Raw genomic sequence first — 23,435 nt, 5'->3', positions numbered from 1 at the left:
TTCATTAGTTTGTTATTTGTATCTGATTTCTAAATATTTTTATGGATATATTACATAGATGTAATTTTTTTTGTGTGAAATTTTCCAGTTTGGACGCTTTAAAGATGGTGTTTGAATTAAAAAAAAAAAACATTATTATTTATAAAACAAAAATATATATTTAAATAAAAAATATTAAATTATTTATTATTTAAATAATATATTTACATTTACTTACAAATTATTATATATATTTTGAATTATTACTTGTAAATCATTTTAAACTGTATTTAAATGTGAATATGTATTTAAGTAAAAAATATTAAAATAATTGACTATGCAAATAAAATATTTACCATTATTTTCAAATGATTATTGTTTGTATTATTATTTTTGAATCCTAATTTAAACAATTTATTTTTAAAATAATGTATCTACATTCAAATTACTATTTTATTTATTATTTTGTAATCATTTTTACATTAAATTCTAATGCAAATATGCATTTAAATTAAAATATATTTAATATGTAAATAACATATTTACATTTATTTTCAAATTATTATTGTTTTTATCATTTTATTATCATTATTTTTCATTTGATTTAATTGTGAATATACATTTAAATAAAAACTAAACAATTTATTATTGAAATAACATATTTACATTTATTTTCAATTATTATCGTTTTTATTATTTGTGAATCATTATTTTTCATTTGATTTAATTTGTGAATATACATTTAAATAAAAAACTATTTAAACAATTGATTATTTAAATACTAAATTAAAATTTATTTTCAATTTTTTTTAAACTATATTTAAATTTGAATGTTTATTTAAAGAAATATTTAAATAATATGTGATGTAAATGAAAAATAAAATTTGCGTTGTTTTTATTATTATTTTTGAATTATTATTTTGAATCATACATCATTGTGAATATACCATAAAATAAAAATAATTTAAACATTTCCTTATTTAAATGTATTTACATTTCTTTTAAAATTATAATGTTTTGTATCATTATTTTTCAATGTAAATATATATTTAAATACATTTAAATAAAAATAATTCCATCCCATTGTAATGTGCACATTGTAGCGGTTTCTCTTTGCTAGAACTACAATGTTTATTAGAATGTGACATTATTGACCTGCGTTCACGGACAAAAGTGTCTTCTGTCGTACAAACGCTCCTCAGTGTGTGAGCCTGTCTTGCTCAAGGGCACTTGCAGCGAGTGATAATGTTGGGGTCCAGGAAGAAGAGGAGGAGGCCGCTGTGACTTGGCCTCACGTGGACGTGCCACTTCTCACACCGACCCTCCATCTGCTGGTTCCAGCAACTATTTGATGATGTGGACGCGTCCCGCTTCCTTCGCCGCCTCGTCATCAGCGCCATCGCCATCACGGCTGCATCCCTCCTCCCCGCACATTCTCGCCTGTGCAGCCTCCGGGGGAACTTCTCCACTCACTTCCAGGACGCCGACCGTTTCGGACGCTTGTGAGGGAATGTTTGCAAGAAGGATGCTGGGCCTCTTTGGATGCTTTTCTTGCCTTTTTCTGGCCTCTGTCGCACACGCAGATGGTAAGTTGGTCCTTTGCAGCATTACAAACATCTGATTCAAAACTTGATTTTAACCTTTAAAAGCCAAAATCAATAAACAATGTACCAGCTACATGTAAATGAGTTGCTAATTACTTTTACACAAACTGTTGTTTGTATGAGAGGCAAGTCTAACACCACAATTATTCATATTTTTTACAAATAATACGTTTTTCACATTTGGGCTGCGAACCAATTAAGAATTTAAATAAGATAAATCATCATTTAAACGTCTTATCTGTAAAATGTTTTTTTAAATATTTTTTTATTATTATTATATACATATTTTTTTTAATTTTTAGTAGTGCCGTCAAATTATTTATTTAAAAAAATCAGATTAACCACACTTTGGTATTTGGACTAATCGTGATTAATAACAGTATATTATTTATTTTAAATCAACCTAAAAATGAACACATTTTTTGGGGCACAATTTTATTGTAATAATTGAAACGTTTAAAAAAATATTTTACTTGAATGCACTTAATTGAGTTGCTCAAAACTCTGCAAAATGATTAAAATATTAGGTTCTTAATAATAAATAAATAGATAAATATTTGTAATTTTAATTTTTAAGTATTAATTAATTACTTAAATAATTTTAAAAATAATACATTTTATTTGGAAGCACAATTTTTAAGATAAATAAATATAAAAGTCACTGCCCTTTAAACAACCATTGCCTTGCCATTTTTTTTGACACAATTTTATGGTAATAATTTGAATATTTAAAAAAATATATTTTACCCTAATGTTCTTGATTTAGTTGCTCGAAACGCTGTAAATGTATTAAAGTACTAAGTTCTAAATAGTAAATAAATTAATAAATAAAATAAAAAAATGTTTAATTAATTGAATCATTTTTAATATAGTACATTTTATTTGTAAGCACAATTTTTAATGCTTATGTATCGACCTGATCACTGACCTTTAAACAACCCTTGCCTTGCCAATTTTTTTGACACAATTTCATGGTAATAATTTGAACATTTAAAAAAATGTTTTACTCAAATGTTCTTAATTTAGTTGCGCAAAACTCTGTAAATGTATAACAATTTTAAGTTCTTAATAGTAAATAAATTAATAATTTGTTTTTTTTATTAATTAAATCATTTTAAATATAATACATTTTATTTAGAAGCACACTTTTTAATGCCTAGGTATCGACCGGATCACTGACCTTGTAACAACCCTTGCCTTTCACTGTAAAGGAGCTAAAACTAATTAAATGTAAAAATAAATAAATAATAATAATCGAAATAAAATGTGTTGTTAATCTACAACTTTACATGGTTAATGTCATAATTTCTTCATGATTAATCACACGAGTTAACGCGTTATTTTTGACAGCCCTTTTAAAAAATTTTGGGGGAAAAATCCAAATATTTTTGCAAAATCTATATAAAAAACAGGATTAGTCTCCAACTCCGTGATATTTTTTGTGATTAATTACATGAGATATTCTTTGTGACTAATCACATAATTAATTTTTAGAACTATCACATGATATTTTTTATAATTAATCACATGACTTAACTTGTTATTTTTAACAGGCCTAGTAAAAAAAATATTTCCCGAAAAATTACAATAGAACACTTGATTAATTTGAAACTCTACCTGATTAATGCTTTATTTTTTTGTAATTAATCACATGAGTTAACTTGTTATTTTTGATAGCCCCAATAAAAAACAATTTAAAAAATCAAATTAAAAAGTGTGATTAATCTGCAACTATACTTGACTACGGGGATATTTTTTGTAATTAATCACATGACTTATCTTATTTTTGACAGGTGTGGTAAAAAAAAGTTTTCCAAAAAAATCTAAATAAAACACGTAACTAATGTGCAACTCTACCTGATTAATGCACTATTTTTTGTAATTAATCACATGACTTAACTTGTTATTTTTGACAGGCCTAGTAAAAAAAAAAATCCCCAAAAATCAAAATAAAACACGTAATAAATGTGCAACTCTACCTGATTAATTTACTATTTTTTGTAATTAATCACTTGACTTAACTTGTTATTTTTGACAGGCCGAGTAAAAAGAAAAATCCCCAAAAATAAAACACGTAAAACACGTAATTAATGTGTAACTCTACTTGATTAATGCACTATTTTTTTGTAATTAATCACGTGACTTAACTTGTTATTTTTGACAGGCCTAGTAAAAAAAAAAAATCCCCAAAAATCAAAATAAAACACGTAACTAATGTGCAACTCTACCTGATTAATGCACTATTTTTTGTAATTAATCACATGACTTAACTTGTTATTTTTGACAGGCCCACTAAAAAAATAAATTAAAAAAATTAAAATAAAACACGTAATTAATGTGCAACTCTACCTGATTAATGCACTATTTTTTGTAATTAATCACATGACTTAACTTGTTATTTTTGACAGGCCTTGTAAAAAAAAATCCCCAAAAATCAAAATAAAACACGGAATAAATGTGCAACTCTACCTGATTAATTCACTAGTTTTTGTGATTAATCACATGACTTAACTTGTTATTTTTGACAGGCCTACTAAAAAAATAAATGTAAAAAATCAAAATAAAACACGTAACTAATGTGCAACTCTACCTGATTAATGCACTATTTTTTGTAATTAATCACATGACTTAACTTGTTATTTTTGACAGGCCTTGTAAAAAAAAATCCCCAAAAATCCAAATAAAACACGGAATAAATGTGCAACTCTACCTGATTAATTCACTAGTTTTTGTGATTAATCACATGACTTAACTTGTTATTTTTGACAGGCCTACTAAAAAAATAAATGTAAAAAATCAAAATAAAACACGTAACTAATGTGCAACTCTACCTGATTAATGCACTATTTTTTGTAATTAATCACATGACTTAACTTGTTATTTTTGACAGGCCTTGTAAAAAAAAATCCCCAAAAATCCAAATAAAACACGGAATAAATGTGCAACTCTACCTGATTAATTCACTAGTTTTTGTGATTAATCACATGACTTAACTTGTTATTTTTGACAGGCCTACTACAAAAAATAAATGTAAAAAATCAAAATAAAACACGTAACTAATGTGCAACTCTACCTGATTAATGCACTATTTTTTGTAATTAATCACATGACTTAACTTGTTATTTTTGACAGGCCTTGTAAAAAAAATCCCCAAAAATCCAAATAAAACACGGAATAAATGTGCAACTCTACCTGATTAATTCACTAGTTTTTGTGATTAATCACATGACTTAACTTGTTATTTTTGACAGGCCTACTAAAAAAAATTAATAAAAAAAATCAAAATAAAACACGTAATTAATGTGCAACTCTACCTGATTAATGCACATTTTTTTAAATTAATCACATGACTTAACTTGTTATTTTTGACAAGCCTAGTAAAAAAAAAATATCCCAAAAAATCATAATAAAACACGTAATTAATTTGCAACTCTATCTGATTAATGCACTATTTTTTGTGATTAATCATGAGTTAACTTGTTATTTTTGACAGCTGTACTAAAAATTAGTTTATAAAAAATCCAATAAAAAAAATTGATTAATTTACAACTATGCCTGATTAAAGCAATTTTTTTTTTTAATTAATCACATGACTCAACTTAAGTTTAACAGGCCTTGTAAAAACGTATTAAAAAAAAAATCTAAATAAAACACGAGATTAATGTCCAACTATACTTGATTAGTGCAATGTTTTTTTTGTTATTTTTGACAACCCCGGCAAAAATAACTTCAACATTTCAAAAATAAAACGTATGATTAATCTGCAACTGCGTCTGATTAATGCAATATTTTTTGTGATTAATTACAGGCGTTAACTTGTTATTTATGATATATTTACTATAGTGAAAAATTATTAGTATTATTTTTTTAATAAAACCTGATTATTCTGCAGATTTTTGCAAAAAAACCTCATTCATTAAATGAATTATCTTATTATTTTTGACAGCCTTAATAAAAACATTTGAAAATAATTCAAATAAATAGCACAATTAATCTGCAGCCATACTTCATCAATGTCATGATTTTTTTTGTGTTTAATCACAAGAGTTAATTTGTTATTTTTGACAGCCTGAGTAAAAGTATTTTCAAAAAATCTAAACAAAACGTGTGATTAATTAGCAATCATGCCTAATTAATGCGATAGTTTTTGTAATTAATCACATGAGTTCAATCATTATTTTTGACAGCCTTATAGTGAAAATAAATTTTCAGAAAATCCAAACATAAATTTGGTCCAATTTACAACTGTACCTGATTAATGCCATATTTTGCGTTATTAATCACATGAGTTACCTCGTTATTTTTGACAGCCCTAGTAAAAAATAATTGACAGAAAAAAAATCAAAATAAAACATGTGATCAATCTGCAACTATACTTAATTAATGTGATATTTTTTGTGATGAATCATTTTAGTTGATTTATTTTTGACAGCCTTTGTACAAAAACATTTCTTTTAAATCCAAATAAAATCTGCCTACACCTCATTTTTGGTGATTAATCGCATGAGTTAACTCGTTATTTTTGACAACCCTTGTAAAAAAAGATATTAAAAAATAAAATAAACATGTGATTAATCCGCAACCATACCTGATTGATGCAAAAATGTTTGTGATTAATCACGAGTTAACTTATTTTTGACAACCCATGTAAAATAAAGAAAAAAAATAATGAAATATAAACCCATGATTAATCTGCAACTATACCTGATTAATGCAATATGTTTGTGATTAATCATGTGAGTTAACTTGAAGTTTTTGACTGACGTTGTAAAAAACAATAGCAAAAAATAAAAATAACAAACGCGAGATTAATCTGCATCTAGACCTGATTATTGCAATATTATTTGTGATTAATCACATGAGTTAACTGCAATTGTTTAGAACGGTTGTAAAAAAACAATAAAAAAAAAATAAATAAATAAAATAAATGCGTGATTAATCTGCACATATACCTGATTAATGCAATATTTTTGTGATTAATCACATGAGTTAACTCGTTACTTCTAACAATCAATGTAAAAAAAAACAATAAAAAATTAATGGAAAAAAAACACATGATTAATCTGCAACTACACCTGATTAATGCAATATTTTTGTGACCTTATAAAAAACAATAAAAAAACAAACGTGTGATTAATCTGCCACCATACCTGATTAATGCAATATTTTTGTGATTAATCACGAGTTAACTCGTTATTTTTGACAGACCTTGCAAAAACAATAAAAATAAATAATAAATGCGTGTTTAATCTGCAACTATACTTGATTAATGCAATATTTTTGTGATTAATCGCATTAATTAATTTGTAATTTTTAACTGACCTTGTAAAAAACTATTTAATAAAACATGTGATTAATCTGCATTATTGCGATTAAAGACATGAGTTAACTCATAATATTAATATGAGTTAACTCATGTGATTAATCACAGAAAATATTGCATTAATCCGGTATACTTGCAAATTAATCATGCTTTTTTTGGGGGTGGGGGGGTTTAAATGTTTTTTTACAAGGTCTGTCAAAAATAATGTGTTAACTCATGTGATTAATCACAAAAAATATTGCATTAACAGGCATAGTTGCGGATTAATCAAACATTTTTTGGGGTTTTCTAAATGTTTTTTTACAAAGTTTGTCAAAAATAACGACAGATTTTGTAAAAAAAACAATTAAAAAAACGCCTGATTAATCTGCAACTATAATATTTTTTTTTTCATTAACTCTTTATTTTTGACAGACCTTGTAAATAAACACAAAAAAACAAAAAACAACAGTGTGATTAATCTGTAACTATACCTAATTAATGCAATTTTTTGTGAATAATCACATGAGTTAACTCGTTATTTTTGACATTATTTCGACTACTACAAAAAAAAGATATAAATAATATAAATAGAAAAAAAATCAATGCATTGTTCTCCCCGTAGGCCGAGTGTTCGTGGTGGAGTTGAACAACTCTTCCAGTCTTCCGGGCTTCCAGGAGGCCGAGCGGGCTTGCGCCTCCCAGCAGGCCCGCTTGGCGTCGGCGGCCGAGCTCCGCCACGCCGTCGCGGAGTGCTTCTTCTCTCTGTGCACCCACGGGTGGCTCCACGGCGGCACCGTGGGGTGAGGACGCAAGCCACACACACACACACACACACACACACACACACACACACACACACACACACACACACACACACACACACACACACACACACGCACACACACACGTTATCATTTGGAATGGGGACCAAGTTGTTGATCAGGACTTGTGGGGACCACCCTTTCTACAGGTTGTGGAGGCATTAAAAAATGAGGTAAAATGTCCACTGCCCTTTTAGCTCATACACGTCTTTAAATCTCTGGATTGACGAAGTAATGTGCTGATCATTCTTACATAGAGCGATGTCCCCATTAAGTCAGCATTGCCAGATTACACACACACACCTTGTTCTTTGAAATGTTCATTAGCCTGATTTACTGACATCGTTAACAAGACGGTGGCAAAATTGCAGTGTTTACTTGTACCAAATGAAGTTGGAGGCACCTCATAAAACCCGTGAGGTTTCGCGGACAAAAGGGAGGAGTCCTGATTGACAACTTAGTGCACAGTCAGGTCCTGGTGTTGAAGAAGGCTGTCGGACGAGGCCGTCGGTGTCAGGCTTGGACAAAGGAATGAACTCAGGTGCAGAGTAGGGATACTTAGTAGGGCTTTTATTTTGACAGCTCTTTCACTTCCAGAGTCAGAGTAATATAAAATCTACGAATAATAAAAGCGGTTCCACAAAAAGGGAATAACCGAAAATCACTCCTAAAAGGAGGAAAATACAAAAACAAAGACGAACTCTAATTTGCGCGGTATCTGCTATGAAACTTATTAACATAAAACACTCTAACAGGAGAAAGAAAACGATGACTAAATTTTTTTTCTCTTAATCTTAATCTAATAATGGTAAACGAAAAATCACTCAAGGAATTTGAGGAAGAAAAGATTAGTAGGGAAAAAATGATAACTCACCACTTCGGTTGAACAAAAGCTACGTATTTCCTTAAATTGCTGCCGGGACGCTAATAATTTAAAACCTCTTCTCACTCCGGCGTTTACCAAAGGCATGCGGTAAATATAGGCCTGCGCTTATAAATTTGAGTGTGATGTAAGGATACCATCAAGAAAAGCACATTTAACAAAAAAAACTTTATTCTGGTCTTACCTTTACTTTTAAATGAAGTCCATGCGCAGCTTCTTCTGATCAAAAGCATAACTTGTTTATAGAAGTCTTCCTTGTCTTTCTTCAGTTTTAAAAGTCTCTCTGTCTCGATGGAGATCTTTCTTTATTACCTCCTGCTTCGATTGAAAGTCCAGTTTAAAAAACTGTTTTATTTTAGATATGTAATCCTCCATGTTAAAAGTGCAAGCGAGAGGAAAAAATAAACGATCGCTTTTCACTCTTGCTGCTTGTTGTCACTTCTTCTGCAGCTAAGTTGTCGCAAGAAGGATCACTAGCGCCCTCTACCACCAGGAGGCGGGAGTCATTTAATGACTCATATTTGACACACGCAGCTACGGTATATTAATAAAACATAGCTGCTTACAGTTCTTTTTAGCATATTCAATAGTTTAGACCTTGAATCCTACTGAATAGCTCTTAATCTTCTTCCTTTTATGCAATTTCAAATTATTGAAATCAGCCTCCTCCATTTTGAAAATGATGACAGGTGAAGTGTCACTCGTGACGTGACGAGTTTGACCCAGTGGAAATTCTCGGCATGCGCTAATAAAAATAGTATTTTGCGAAACGAGTTTGACCCGGCGGAAGTTCTAGACATGCGCTAATAAAAATAATATTTTGCGAAATGAGTTTGAACCGGCGTTAATCCTGAGCCAGCGGTAATGCTAAGCATGCGCTAATTATTTTGCGAAATTAGTTTGACCCGGCAGTAATTCTAGGCAGGCGCATACTATATACCCAGCGGGATTTCAAGGAAATACGGTAAATAAGAAAATTCACTCTGAGGAGGAGAAAAAGTCAAACTCAAAAAAACAGCGTGGGAATTCAAGATCCAAGAAAATAAGCGCGGGACGAGGCAAGGCATGGACATAGACATGGGAGCGAGACAGGCACGAAAGCTCGAGACAATCTGGCACAGAACAAGGGGAAGCATGGGCTTATATGGCACATGAGGGTAATGGGGAAACAGGTAGAAACAATCATGGGTCAGGGATGAAGTCAGACTGATGACACAGGAGGAAGGGCAAGTGGAGTTGCTTTTCAAAATAAAAACATGCAATTCACAAGACAAAAAAAAAAAACCCAAGACAAGACATCCCTCACCGCGGTGTGACAGTCGGACGAGGCCGGAGACGGCGCGTTCACGGACCCCTCCAAAAGCCGTCTTTTTAAGTGGAATCTAATCAAACACATTAAGTCAGTTAGTCAGCAGGAACGCATAACGGCGTCCGGCGCGAGGGGAAAGCGTCTTCCCGGCAGGCCCCGCCCACTCGGTTTCACACGTCCTCACTAAGTGTCGTCCATCCGTCTTGTGCCACCTCGCTGAGTTGTGAAAATAGAGGCGACAGACAACTCGTGTCTTCCTTCATTTCCTTCACGACCCCCGCCCCCAGCGGCCATCGTGCTGCTAATAAGCAATCCCACACCTGCAGGAAGTGAAAATGGAAGTCGGAAAGTGTCTTTTTTGTGTTTTTACCCCCCCCGGGGACTCCAACCTGGGTCAAGCTTGCCAACTACCGAGTTAAAAGCAACCGGGGTGGCTACAGCATTCCCGTTTCCGTTACGAGTGTGAGACGCCTCCTAGAAACCGAACTTATCCGAGCAATTTTCATTGGTTCCTTGCACCCAGAAGCAGTGACATCATCGTGTTGTCCTTATGAGCTGATGTCGTCCAGAATGACTCACGCCATGCCGCCATGCACTCACTTCCTGCCGATAGCGAGGCTGGGAAGCCTGCGCGGTCCAGCACATTTGGCTTCTGCTGGCGGAGAAATGGCCCAAAAGTCGACTTTTTCGCCGGCGTCAATCAATTGGGAAGACGAGACAGGGCGGGAAAGGACCTCATTGTCGGTCACCATAGGAAGAGGGCGTGGCTTGTTAATAATGATCTACGACCTTACAGGAGTCAAAGATTCTATACATATGACAGGAGCGCTCTGCTATTTTTAGGAACTTCATGCAAAATCGAAACAAACATAAAAAGAACCCGAGTCAAAGATCCTCTATACGACAAAAGTGCTCTGCTGCTTTTAAGAAACTACTGCAAAAACTGAAATGTTTAAAAAAAAAAAAAACTTTAGCCAAAGATCCTCTATAACTAGGAGTACTTTGCTGTTATTAAGAACCTACTGCAAAGACTAAACAACATTTATCAAAATCGCTATTCAAAGATCCTCTATATGGCAGGATTGCTCTGCTGTTTTTGAGAACCCGCTGCAAAAACTAAAATATAAAAAAGTAAAAAATAAAAACAGTCAAAGATCATCTATACGACAGGAGTACTCTGCTGTTTAAGAACCCACTGCAAAAAGTAAAATGTTTGAAAAAATAAAATAAAATATATATATATATATATATATATATATATATATATATATATATATATATGTATGTATGTATGTATGTATGTATATATATATATATATATATATATATATATATATATATATATATATATATTGTCAAAGATCCTCTATAATAAGAGGAGTACTTTGCTGTTATTAAGAACATACTGCAAAAACTAAACAACATTTATTAAAACCACAAGTCAAAGATCCTGTATATGACAGAATTGCTCTGCTGTTTTTAAGAACCCACTGTAAAAAACTAAATGTCTATATATATATATATATATATATATATATATATATATATACATATATATATATATATATATATATATATATATATATATATATACATATATATATATATATATATATATATATATATATATATATATCTATCTATATCTATATCTATATATATATATACATATATATAGATATATATATATGTATATATATATAGATATAGATATAGATATATATAGATATAGATATAGATATATATCTATCTATATATATATATATATATATATATATATATATCGATAAAACATTAGTCAAAGATCCTCTGTATGACAGGAATGGTCTGTTGTTTGAAAAAAAAAACACTGCAAAAACTCAAATATTTAAAAAAATAAAAAAACCTTAGTCAAAGATCCTCTGTATGACAGGAGTGGTCTGTTGTTTAAAAAAAAAAAAACACTGCAAAAACTCAAATATTTAAAAAAAGAAAAAAACCTTAGTCAAAGATCCTCTGTTTGACAGGAGTGGTCTGTTGTTTAAAAAAAAAAAAAACACTGCAAAAACTCAAATGTTTAAAACAAGAAAACAACCTTAGTCAAAGATCCTCTGTATGACAGGAGTGCTCTGCCGTTTTTAAGAACCCACTGCAAAAACTCAAATGAAAAAAATAAATAAACATTAGTCAAAGATCCTCTATATAACTGGAATGCTCTGGTGTTTTTAAGAAACCACTGCAAAAACTCAAATGTTTAAAAAAAAAAAACCCTTTAGTCAAAGTTCCTGTATAACAAGAGGAGCCATTCACTGTTATTAAGACCCCATTGCAAAAACTAAACAACATTTTTTAAAACCGCTAGTCAAAGATCCTTTATACGACAGGATTGCCCTGCTGTTTTTAAGAACCCACTGCAAAAACTAAAGTGTTTTAAAAAAACAAAAGATTAGTCATAAATCCTCTGTATGACAGGAGCGCTCTGCTGTTTTTAAGAACTCATTGCAAAAACACAAATGTTTTAAAAAACAAAACTTTAGACAAAGATCCTCTACAACAAGGAGCACTTTGCTGTTATTATGAACTCACTGCAAAAACTAAACCTTTTTTAAAACCGCGAGTCAAAGGTCCTCTGTATGACAAGAGCACTGTGGTGTTTTTAAAAACCCACTGCAAAGACCAGTCAAAGATCCCCAATATTACAAGAGCGCTTGGCTGTTTTAAAAAACCTACTCCCCAAAAAAAAGGCTAGTCAAAGATCCTGTATATAACAGGAGCACTGTTGGGTCAGACGTTCTGCTGAGTCATGTTTTCCATGTGTTGTCGCAGCGCTGAGGCAAGATAACAACATGGTGTTCTGATAAAGTGTTGCAATAATATTTCTACAAGGAGACAAAAAAGGTGGCACTGACTTTGCAGCAGCAACGTTCCCCCTTGCACTCTAATTTATATTCAATACGGAGCAGGGTTGCAACAACATGACTCTTCATTGTGGATTTTGGGCAGTTTTAGTCCCTCCAGAGCAGAAATGACCAAAAGTGGGACATCAACATGTATGTTCATGTATGCTAACATGCTTATGTATGTATTACATGTATGCTAACATGTCTTATATATGTATTACCTGTATGCTAGCATGTATTATATACTAGCATGTCTTATATATGTATCAAGTATGCTAGCATGTCTTATTTATGTATTACATGTATGCTAACATGTCTTATACATGTATTACATGTATGCTAACATGTCTTATATACGTATTAACATGTATGTTAACATTTCTTATGTATGTATTACATGTATGCTAACATGTCTTATATACTAGCATGTCTTATATATGTATTACATGTATGCTAGAAGGTCTTATATATGTATTACATGTATGCTAAAATGTTTTATATATGTATTACATGTATGCTAACATGTCTTATGTATGTATTACATGTATGCTAACATGTCTTATATACTAGCATGTCTTATATATGTATTACATGTATGCTAACATGTGCTATATATGTATTACGTGTATGCTAAAGTGTCTTATATACGTATTACATGTATGCTAGCATGTCTTACATATGTATTAACATGTATGTTAACATGTCATATATATGTATTACATGTATGTTCACATGGCATATATATGTATTAATTATGCTAGCATGTCTTATTTATGTATTACATGTATGCTAAAGTGTCTTATATACGTATTACATGTATGCTAGCATGTCTTATATATGTATTAACATGTATGTTAACATGTCTTATATATGTATTACATGTATGTTCACATGGCATATATATGTATTAATTATGCTAGCATGTCTTATTTATGTATTACATGTATGCTAAAGTGTCTTATATACGTATTACATGTATGCTAGCATGTCTTATATATGTATTAACATGGATGTTAACATGTCTTATATATGTATTACATGTATGTTCACATGGCATATATATGTATTAATTATGCTAGCATGTCTTATTTATGTATTACATGTATGCTAAAGTGTTTTATATACGTATTACATGTATGCTAGCATGTCTTATATATGTATTAACATGTATGTTAACATGTCTTATATATGTATTACATGTATGTTCACATGTCATATATATGTATTAATTATGCTAGCATGTCTTATTTATGTATTACATGTATGCTAACATGTCTTATATATGTATTACATGTATGCTAACATGTCTTATATATGTATTAACATGTATGTTAACATTTCTTATGTATGTATTACATGTATGCTAACATGTCTTATATACTAGCATGTCTTATATATGTATTACATGTATGCTAGAAGGTCTTATATATGTATTACATGTATGCTAAAATGTTTTATATATGTATTACATGTATGCTAACATGTCTTATGTATGTATTACATGTATGCTAACATGTCTTATATACTAGCATGTCTTATATATGTATTACATGTATGCTAACATGTGCTATATATGTATTACGTGTATGCTAAAGTGTCTTATATACGTATTACATGTATGCTAGCATGTCTTACATATGTATTAACATGTATGTTAACATGTCTTATATATGTATTACATGTATGTTCACATGGCATATATATGTATTAATTATGCTAGCATGTCTTATTTATGTATTACATGTATGCTAAAGTGTCTTATATACGTATTACATGTATGCTAGCATGTCTTATATATGTATTAACATGGATGTTAACATGTCTTATATATGTATTACATGTATGTTCACATGGCATATATATGTATTAATTATGCTAGCATGTCTTATTTATGTATTACATGTATGCTAAAGTGTCTTATATACGTATTACATGTATGCTAGCATGTCTTATATATGTATTAACATGTATGTTAACATGTCTTATATATGTATTACATGTATGTTCACATGTCATATATATGTATTAATTATGCTAGCATGTCTTATTTATGTATTACATGTATGCTAACATGTCTTATATATGTATTACATGTATGCTAGCATGTATTATATATGTATTACATGTATGCTAGCATGTTTTATATATGTATTATGTCTTATATGTTTATTACATGTATGCTAGAAGGTGTTATATATGTATTACATATATGCTAACATGTTTTATATATGTATTACATGTCTTATATATTTATTACATGTATGCTAGAAGGTCTTATATATGTATTACATGTATGCTAACATGTTCTATATATGTATTACGTGTATGTTAACTTGTCTTATATACGTATTACATGTATAATAGCATGTCTTATATATGTATTAACATGTATGTTAACATGTCTTATTTATGTATTCACATGTATGTTAATATGTCTTATATATGTATTAACATGTATGCTAACATGTTTTATATATGTATTATGTCTTATAAGCTTATTACATGTATGCTAGAAGGTGTTATATATGTATTACATACATGCTAACATGTTTTATATATGTATTACATGTCTTATATATTTATTACATGTATGCTAGCATGTATTATATATGTATTACATGTATGCTGACATGTTTTATATATGTATTATGTCTTATATGTTTATTACATGTATGCTAGAAGGTGTTATATATGTATTACATATATGCTAACATGTTTTATATATGTATTACATGTCTTATGTATTTATTACATGCATGCTAGAAGGTCTTATATATGTATTACTTGTATGCTAACATTTCTATATATGTATTACGTGTATGCTAACTTGTCTTATATACCTATTACATGTATAATAGCATGTCTTATATATGTATTAACATGTATGTTAACATGTCATATATATGTATTAAGTATGCTAACATGTCTTATATACGTATTACATTTATGATAGCATGTCTTATATACGTATTACATTTATGATAGCATGTGTTATAGATGTATTACACGTATGGTAACATGTTATGTATTACAAGTATGATAGCATGTTATGTATTACATTACAAACTATGTTGAGAGAATGCGGAGACCCCAGGGTGTGCTACAGAACCATGACCACGGACTTACCTATCCATGTTCAATATCTACCAATAGGACCACAGTGTGTAATTACGTGGGTGGCTCGTTGAAAGCCGTGGACGTGAGAACAGAAAACGCAACAGGCGACGCCACGCAATCGAGCGGCTTCTGTATTAAAGACAAAGGTCAGCAAACAAACCCACAAAGTGAAAACCCGCTTTTGAAACAGTCAGAATATTTGCTATGATTCTAATTGCGGGGTTTTTTGTCGCCCAACAGGCGTGCCGTGCGGCGACCCTCCGTCTTTCCCCAACGCCCGCCTGCAGGATCACAGCGGCTTCGAGCTGGGGGACGAGCTGCTCTACTCGTGCGTGCCGGGCTACGTCATGCCTAACGGTCACAGCGCCTTCAGCCTGCTGTGCGACAGCTGCGGCGAGTGGTACGGCCTGGTGCAGATCTGTGTCAAAGGTACCAAGCGGGGACCGTTCTTTTTTGGGGGCTGGGGGGACGTTCTGACCTGGTCCGGAGGTTAACTTTCTGGCTGGTTAGCGCCAGGCGTTCACTAAATCCTGGCTTTGGCGAAACAATGTCTCGCTTGTGAGTCGGGACTAAAATGGCTCCTGTGGCACCCGGGTGCGACATGCCATCATGCGGCCCGATTCGCAGGGAAGGGAGAAGGGTGCAAGAAGTCGTCTGAAGGCCAAATTCTGTCAGATAATAGTCGTGTTTGTCTTCCCAAAAGGGTATCTTTGGAACCGAATGATCTAATCAGGAACTCTAAGAACTGAAGAAGTGTAACTTTTTTCCAATACGAGCAAAAATGTACCCATGACCTATTTTGAATCGAGATCTTTCTATTTCTCTCCGTGAGAACTGAAATTTGTCTTTGTGTCTAACAGATTCGACTGAGGGTCACATGGACTACGAGGACAAGTTCTCGTACGCGGAAGAGGAGCACCAGAGCGAGGATAACGGGCCGGTGGAAGTTCATGGCCGGGTCTACGAGGAGGTTCATGGAGAAACCCAATCGGAGGAACCCAGGGGTCAAGAGTTGGAAGAGATGAGCTTCACCATCAAAGGGGAGGAGACAGAAGACCATGGTCAGCAGGAAGTGGAGGTGGACATTATGGAGGAACAGGACATAGAGGACTCTGCAGGACATCAAGGTTGGGAGGACGACAAACGTGAGACGACCACTACCACCACAGAAGCGCCCGTGTCTCTGGTGTCGCAGAAACATCGCTTCTGGTTTCCCTCGGAGGCCTTCCAGCAGCAGGAGGAACACCTCCTGTCCGTGGACCACGTCACTCAGATCCCTCAAAGGCCCTTGGCGGGCCAGTCGGAGGAGAGCAGTGTTGAGCACCATGGAAATGATGACCAACAGGGTCAAGCAGAACAAGATGTTACCGTTGAAGAACTGGACGACCACCATGACCACTATGACATGGGTGAGCATGAGGAGGAACGTGTTCACTACGACGACCGGCGTGAAAGCGATGAGGAGCCTGGGGCCGTCGTGACTGACGGTCATCACGTGCATCCGGAGGGTTCTGAAGAGCACCCAGACCAGGAAGACCGTGACGATCATGACAACAAGGATCAAGACGACCATGATGACCATTTCCACCACGTGGATCATGACGACGACCATGACCACCATGACGATCGTGACAACCCTGAGGATGACGACAACCAAGGGGATCTCGAGGACCGGGAGGGTCATGATGAACATGAGGATCATGAGGACCATGAGGACCAAGAGGACCATGATGAACATGAGGATCCTGACGACCAAGAGGATCACGAGAACCGTGATGACCATGACAACTATTTCGACCCCGTGGATCCCGATGAGCATGTTGACCATGACGATCAGGACCACCACAAGGACCGTTATGGAGACACCGACGACCAGGATGACTTTGATAATGGAAGGCGAGACGACAATGACAGCTACGACCACCACGACAGCCATGAAGATGATCACGAAGGTGATCAACGTGTCGTCTTCTCCAAAACAAGAGAAAGAACCCGGAACACCACCCAGGAGGAAACAGGACAAGTGGCCACCACTGATGACACTTGGCTGGACGGGCACCCGGTGGCAGGGGAGGATGTGGCCAGGGAGACGGCTGCAAGGGCAACACACAACCCCAATGAGGTGGGGAAGAACATCCCTGAAGAATGGGAGACCCCCGTTCCGGACAACCCTGCGTCATCCTCAGACTCTGCATCTTCTCTGGAGTACGACACTCAGCAGGTGGTGCCCACCCACTCCTGGCTGCTGAACCTCACACAGCACCCTTTCATCCATCACGACCCGGCGCACGACGACACCGTGGAGCACACCCCGCACCGCCTGCCCGGCGAGACCGGCGAGAGGGGCCAAGTGGAAGGAGAGGCCGGGGAGACCATCTGCGTCGGGGAGAGCTGCCCGCCGGCCGGTACGAAGAGCCGGGGTCCCACCGTGGCGGCCATCATCGCGGCTGTGTGCTTGGTAGCGGCGGCCATCGTGGTCGCGGTCTGGTGTTACCGGCGGCGGCAGCAGAAGAGTTCGGTGTACGAGATGAACGGGAAGGGACAAAGTCAGAGCAACCAGCAGATGGAGATGCAGCAGAAGGTTTAGTAGGACGATGGCCGAGACTTTAGGGGGGACCCCTCCCAAATCTTTTGGGAAAGGAGTCGGACTGCAGAAGGACACTAAACCCTCCAACGCTGTCAATCCGGAGGTTTGGATTTGGAAGATTTTTTCAATTGCTTTTGAGGAGACAAATGGTCCGTAAGCGCAGGAAATACGGTAGCTGTCAATCACCAATCAATAAGTTTGATGAGTACTACGATTGACGTCGCTGCCGCCTTGCCAAAGGGTACCATGTCCCCTCGCTACTTCACTTCCTGCCGATCTTAAAGTACCTTTCAATAGCCATTGAAGTTTCCCTGTTAAAATGATGTCGCTTTTAGAGAACGGGTGCTCCATGACCCCCAGGGGGTACACAGAGATACCGCAAGGGTTGATTTGAGTTTTTAAAAAGTATTTTTATATAGTCCCCAACACACTTTTCTATAAACGTAAACATTGATCCGACACACGTAGTGTAACGCATAAAAAGCAGTGACCATATTCACTGTACCTCACCAGTAAAAGCAGAAATAACAATTGTATTATTGTATTGGTGTTAGCATCGAAGATAGCTAGCAATTAGCGGCACAAGTTGCAAGTTAGAGATTATAACACTGGTTTGTCTACGAGCAATTACCATCTAATTGCCATCTAGCGATTAGCAGCACATGTTGGCAATTAGCGATTAGCTGTGCAAGTTGTCAGTTAGCGATTAGCAAATTAGTTGTCAGCAAGCGATTAGTGCACCAGTTGTCAGCTACCGATTAGAACACGAGTGGTCAGATAGCAATTACCGCAAATTGTCAGCTAGCAATTAGGAGATTGTTGTAAGCTAGTAATTAGTGCACCAGTTGTCAGCTACGAATTACACCACGAGTAGTCAGATAGCAATTACCGCAAATTGTCAGCTAACAATTAGCAGACTAGTTGTAAGCTAGTAATTAGTGCACCAGTTGTCAGCTACCGATTGGAACACGAGTTGTCAGAGAGCAATTACCGCAAATTGTCAGCTAGCAATTTGGGGACTAGTTGTAAGATAGAAATTAGTGCACCAGTTGTCAGCTACCGATTAGAACACGAGTTGTCAGATAGCAATTACCGCAAATTGTCAGCTAGCAATTAGCAGACTAGTTGTAAGCTAGTATTAGTGCACCAGTTGTCAGCTACCGATTAGAACACGAGTTGTCAGATAGCAATTACAGCAAATTTTTAGCTGGCAATTAGGGGAATAGTTGTAAGCTAGAAATTAGTGCACCAGTTGTCAGCTACCGATTAGAACACCAGTTGTCAGATAGCAATTACCGCAAATTGGCAGCTAACAATTAGCAGACTAGTTGTAAGCTAGTAATTAGTGCACCAGTTGTCAGCTACCGATTAGAACACGATTTGTCAGAGAGCAATTACAGCAAATTGTCAGCTAGCAATTTGGGGACTAGTTGTAAGCTAGAAATTAGTGCACCAGTTGTCAGCTACCGATTAGAACACGAGTTGTCAGATAGCAATTACGGCAAATTTTTAGCTGGCAATTAGGGGAATAGTTGTAAGCTAGAAATTAGTGCACCAGTTGTCAGCTACCGATTAGAACACGAGTTGTCAGATAGCTATTACCGCAAATTGGCAGCTAACTATCAGGGGACTAGTTGTAAGCTAGTAATTATTGCAACAGTTGTCAGCTACCGATTAGAACAAGAGTTGTCAGATAGAAATTACCGCAAATTGTCAGCTAGATATTAGCAGACTAGTTGTACGGTAGTAATTAGTGCACCAGTTGTCAGCTACCGATTAGAACACCAGTTGTCATATAGCAATTAACGCAAATCGTCAGCTAGCAATTAGGGGACTAGTTGTAAACTAGTAATTAGTGCACCAGTTGTCAGCTACCGATTAGAACAAGAGTTGTCAGATAGAAATTACCGCAAATTGTCAGCTAGCAATTAGCAGACTAGTTGTAAGCTAGTAATTAGTGCACCAGTTGTCAGCTACCGATTACAACACCAGTTGTCATATAGCAATTAACGCAAATCGTCAGCTAGCAATTAGGGGACTAGTTGTAAACTAGTAATTAGTGCACCAGTTGTCAGCTACCGATTAGAACAAGAGTTGTCAGATAGAAATTACCGCAAATTGTCAGCTAGATATTAGCAGACTAGTTGTAAGGTAGTAATTAGTGCACCAGTTGTCAGCTACCGATTACAAGACAAGTTGTCGGATAGAAATTACCGCAAATTGTCAGCTAGCAATTAGCAGACTAGTTGTAAGCTAGTAATCAGTGCACCAGTTGTCAGCTACCGATTACAACAAGAGTTGTCAGATAGCAATCATCGCAAATTGTCAGCTAGCAATTAGGGGACTAGTTGTAAGCTAGTAACTAGTCCACCAGTTGTCAGCTACCGATTAGAACACGAGTTGTCAGAGAGCAATTACCGCAAATTGTCAGCTAGCAATTTGGGGACTAGTTGTAAGCTAGAAATTAGTGCACCAGTTGTCAGCTACCGATTAGAACACGAGTTGTCAGATAGCAATTACCGCGAATTGTCAGCTAGCAATTTGGGGACTAGTTGTAAGCCAGAAATGAGTGCACCAGTTTTCAGCTACCGATTAAACCAATGGTTGTCAGATAGCAATTACCGCAAATTGTCAGCTAGCAATTAGGGGACTAGTTGTAATCTAGTAATTATTGCATTAGTTGTCAGCTACCGATTAGAACACCAGTTGTCAGATAGCAATTAACGCAAATCGTCAGCTAGCAATTAGGGGACTAGTTGTAAGCTACTAATTAGTGCACCAGTTGTCAGCTACCGATTAGAACACGAGTTGTCAGATAGCAATTACCGCAAGTAGTCAGCTAACGATTAGAGATCTAATTGTAAGATAGCAATTAGTGCAGCAGTTGTCGGCTACGGCCCATCAGCAGCTTGGCCATATTTTCATGGATACATGTTTAGGACCGACTCTTTACGGAGTTGCTCCTCGACGTGACAGAATGTGACACCATGGTGGATGAGGATTGGTGTGATGAAATGATGGACCACAAGAGACGAGGTCATCCACCCGTTTTCCAGGAAGGGTGGATGCCACCCTCCCAGGCTCTTGCACATTTGTGGTACTTCCTTGTTTCCTTGCTCTTGTTGACTTTTCTTCCCTTTCCTCATTTTGTTGCCGCGGCGACACAAACAGCTGTGTGAGGTGGCCCCCCGTATCATTGTGAACATGAAGATATCATGTTGGGCTGCAAACTTTCTTTGTCCATTTGTTAGCAGTTTTATCTTATGAACCATGACTCTTTTTTGTTATTCAATATTAGTTTTTATGTTATCAACTATTATTAAATATTATAGATTTTATGTGAACTACTATAAGTTGTTATTAAATATTATACTTTTTATGTTAACTACTATCATTTGTTATTAAATATCATAGTTTTTATGTTATTAACTAGCATAGTTTTTGTCGACTATTATAGATTTTATGTTATTAAATATTATAGTTTTTATGTTAACCATTATAATTTGTTATTGAATATTATAGTTTTTATGTTATTAACTAGCAAAGTTTTTGTTATTAACTATCATAGTTTTTAATTTATTAACTATTATAGTTGTATGCTATTAACTATTATGTTTTTTGTTATCAACTATTATAGTTTTATGTTTTTACTACTATTATAGTTTTGTCATTAACTATCACAATTTAAATGTTATTAACTATAATAGTTTTTATGTTATTAACTATTATAGTTTTTATGTTATTAACTATTATAGTTTTTATGTTAACTATTATAGTTTTATGGTATTGATTATTTTAGTTTTTACATTATTAACTATGATATCGTTTGTTATTAACTATTTTAATTTTTATGCTGTTAACTATTATAGTTTTTGTTATTAACGATTATATTTTTATGTTATTACTATTATAATTTGTCATTAACTATCACAATTTGTATGTTATTAAATATAATAGCTTTTATGTTATTAACTATCATAGTTTTTATGTTATTAACTATTATAGTTTTTATGTTAACTATTATAGTTTTTATGTTATTGATTATTCTAGTTTTTACATCATTAACTATTATAGTTTTTGTTATTAACTATTATAGTTTTTATGCTATTAACTATTATAGTTTTTATGTTATTAACTATTATAGTTTTTCTTATTAACTATTATAATTTTATGTGATTACTATTACAGTTTAGATGTCATTAACTATTATAGTTTTTTATTAACTATTATAGTTTTTATGTTATTAACTGATATAGTTTTATGTGATTGCTATTACAGTTTTGATGTCATTAACTAATATAGTTTTTTTATTAACTATTCTAGTTTTTATGTTATTAAATGTTAATAGTTTTATGTGATTACTATTACAGTTTTAATGTCACTAACTATTAGTTTTTTATTAACTATTCTTGTTTTTATGTTATTAACTTTTATAGTTTTTTTTAACTATTCTAGTTTTTACATTAACATTTTAGTTTTTGTTTTTAACTATTAATAGTTGTGTTATTTATTATAGTTTTTTATCAACTATTTTAGTTATGTTAATAACTAGTATAGTTTTATGTTATTAACTGATATAGTTTTTAACATTATAGTTTTTACAATAACAACTATTATAGTTTCTGTTATTAACTATTATCGTTTTTTATGTTAACTATTCTAGTTTTTAAATGATCAACTATTAAAGTTGTCATGCTATTAACTATTCTAGTTTTTACATTATTAACGGTTATATTTGTTGTTATTACTATTCCAGTTTTTACATTATTAACTATGATAGTTTTTGTTATTAAATATTATCGTTAGTTATTAACTATTCTAGTTTTTAAATGATCAACTATCAAAGTTGTCATGCTATTAACTATTCTAGTTTTTACATTATTAACTATTATATTTGTTGTTATTAACTATTCCAGTTTTTACATTATTAACTATGATAGTTTTTGTTATT

The 23,435-nt window shown here is 33.7% G+C and overlaps 1 protein-coding gene across 2 annotated transcripts; it reads left to right on the top strand.

Annotated features, from left to right (window-relative positions):
* Nucleotides 1-1,367: 1,367 nt before the first annotated feature.
* On the top strand, nt 1,368-22,020 carry susd5 (sushi domain containing 5). Of its 2 annotated transcripts, XM_061897139.1 has the most exons (5): nt 1,368-1,565; nt 7,511-7,688; nt 15,934-16,043; nt 16,138-16,326; nt 16,758-22,020. In XM_061897139.1, exons 1-5 carry the CDS (start codon nt 1,490-1,492, stop codon nt 18,482-18,484), a joined length of 2,280 nt encoding a protein of 759 aa, XP_061753123.1. In that variant the 5' UTR covers nt 1,368-1,489; the 3' UTR covers nt 18,485-22,020. The 2 variants fall into 2 exon arrangements, with proteins under 2 accessions (XP_061753123.1, XP_061753124.1); XM_061897140.1 differs by lacking the exons at nt 1,368-1,565; nt 7,511-7,688 and adding an exon at nt 12,838-12,930.
* The last annotated feature ends 1,415 nt before the right edge of the window (nt 22,021-23,435 follow it).

This window comes from Nerophis ophidion, linkage group LG04 (genome assembly GCF_033978795.1).
Source record: "Nerophis ophidion isolate RoL-2023_Sa linkage group LG04, RoL_Noph_v1.0, whole genome shotgun sequence".
Classification (NCBI taxonomy): Eukaryota; Metazoa; Chordata; class Actinopteri; order Syngnathiformes; family Syngnathidae; genus Nerophis; species Nerophis ophidion.
The sequence above is the reverse complement of the archived record's forward strand: the minus strand, read 5'-3'. Positions and strand labels throughout refer to the sequence as shown.

What these genes read in the sequence shown, in the direction of transcription:
- susd5 (XM_061897139.1), top strand. Translation starts at nt 1,490, where the DNA reads ATGTTTGCAAGAAGGATGCTGGGCCTCTTTGGATGCTTTTCTTGCCTT. An exon ending in CTCCACGGCGGCACCGTGGG is followed by an intron (nt 7,689 to 15,933) that starts GTGAGGACGCAA and finishes ATCTACCAATAG; the next exon opens with GACCACAGTGTGTAATTACG. An exon ending in GGTGCAGATCTGTGTCAAAG is followed by an intron (nt 16,327 to 16,757) that starts GTACCAAGCGGG and finishes TGTGTCTAACAG; the next exon opens with ATTCGACTGAGGGTCACATG.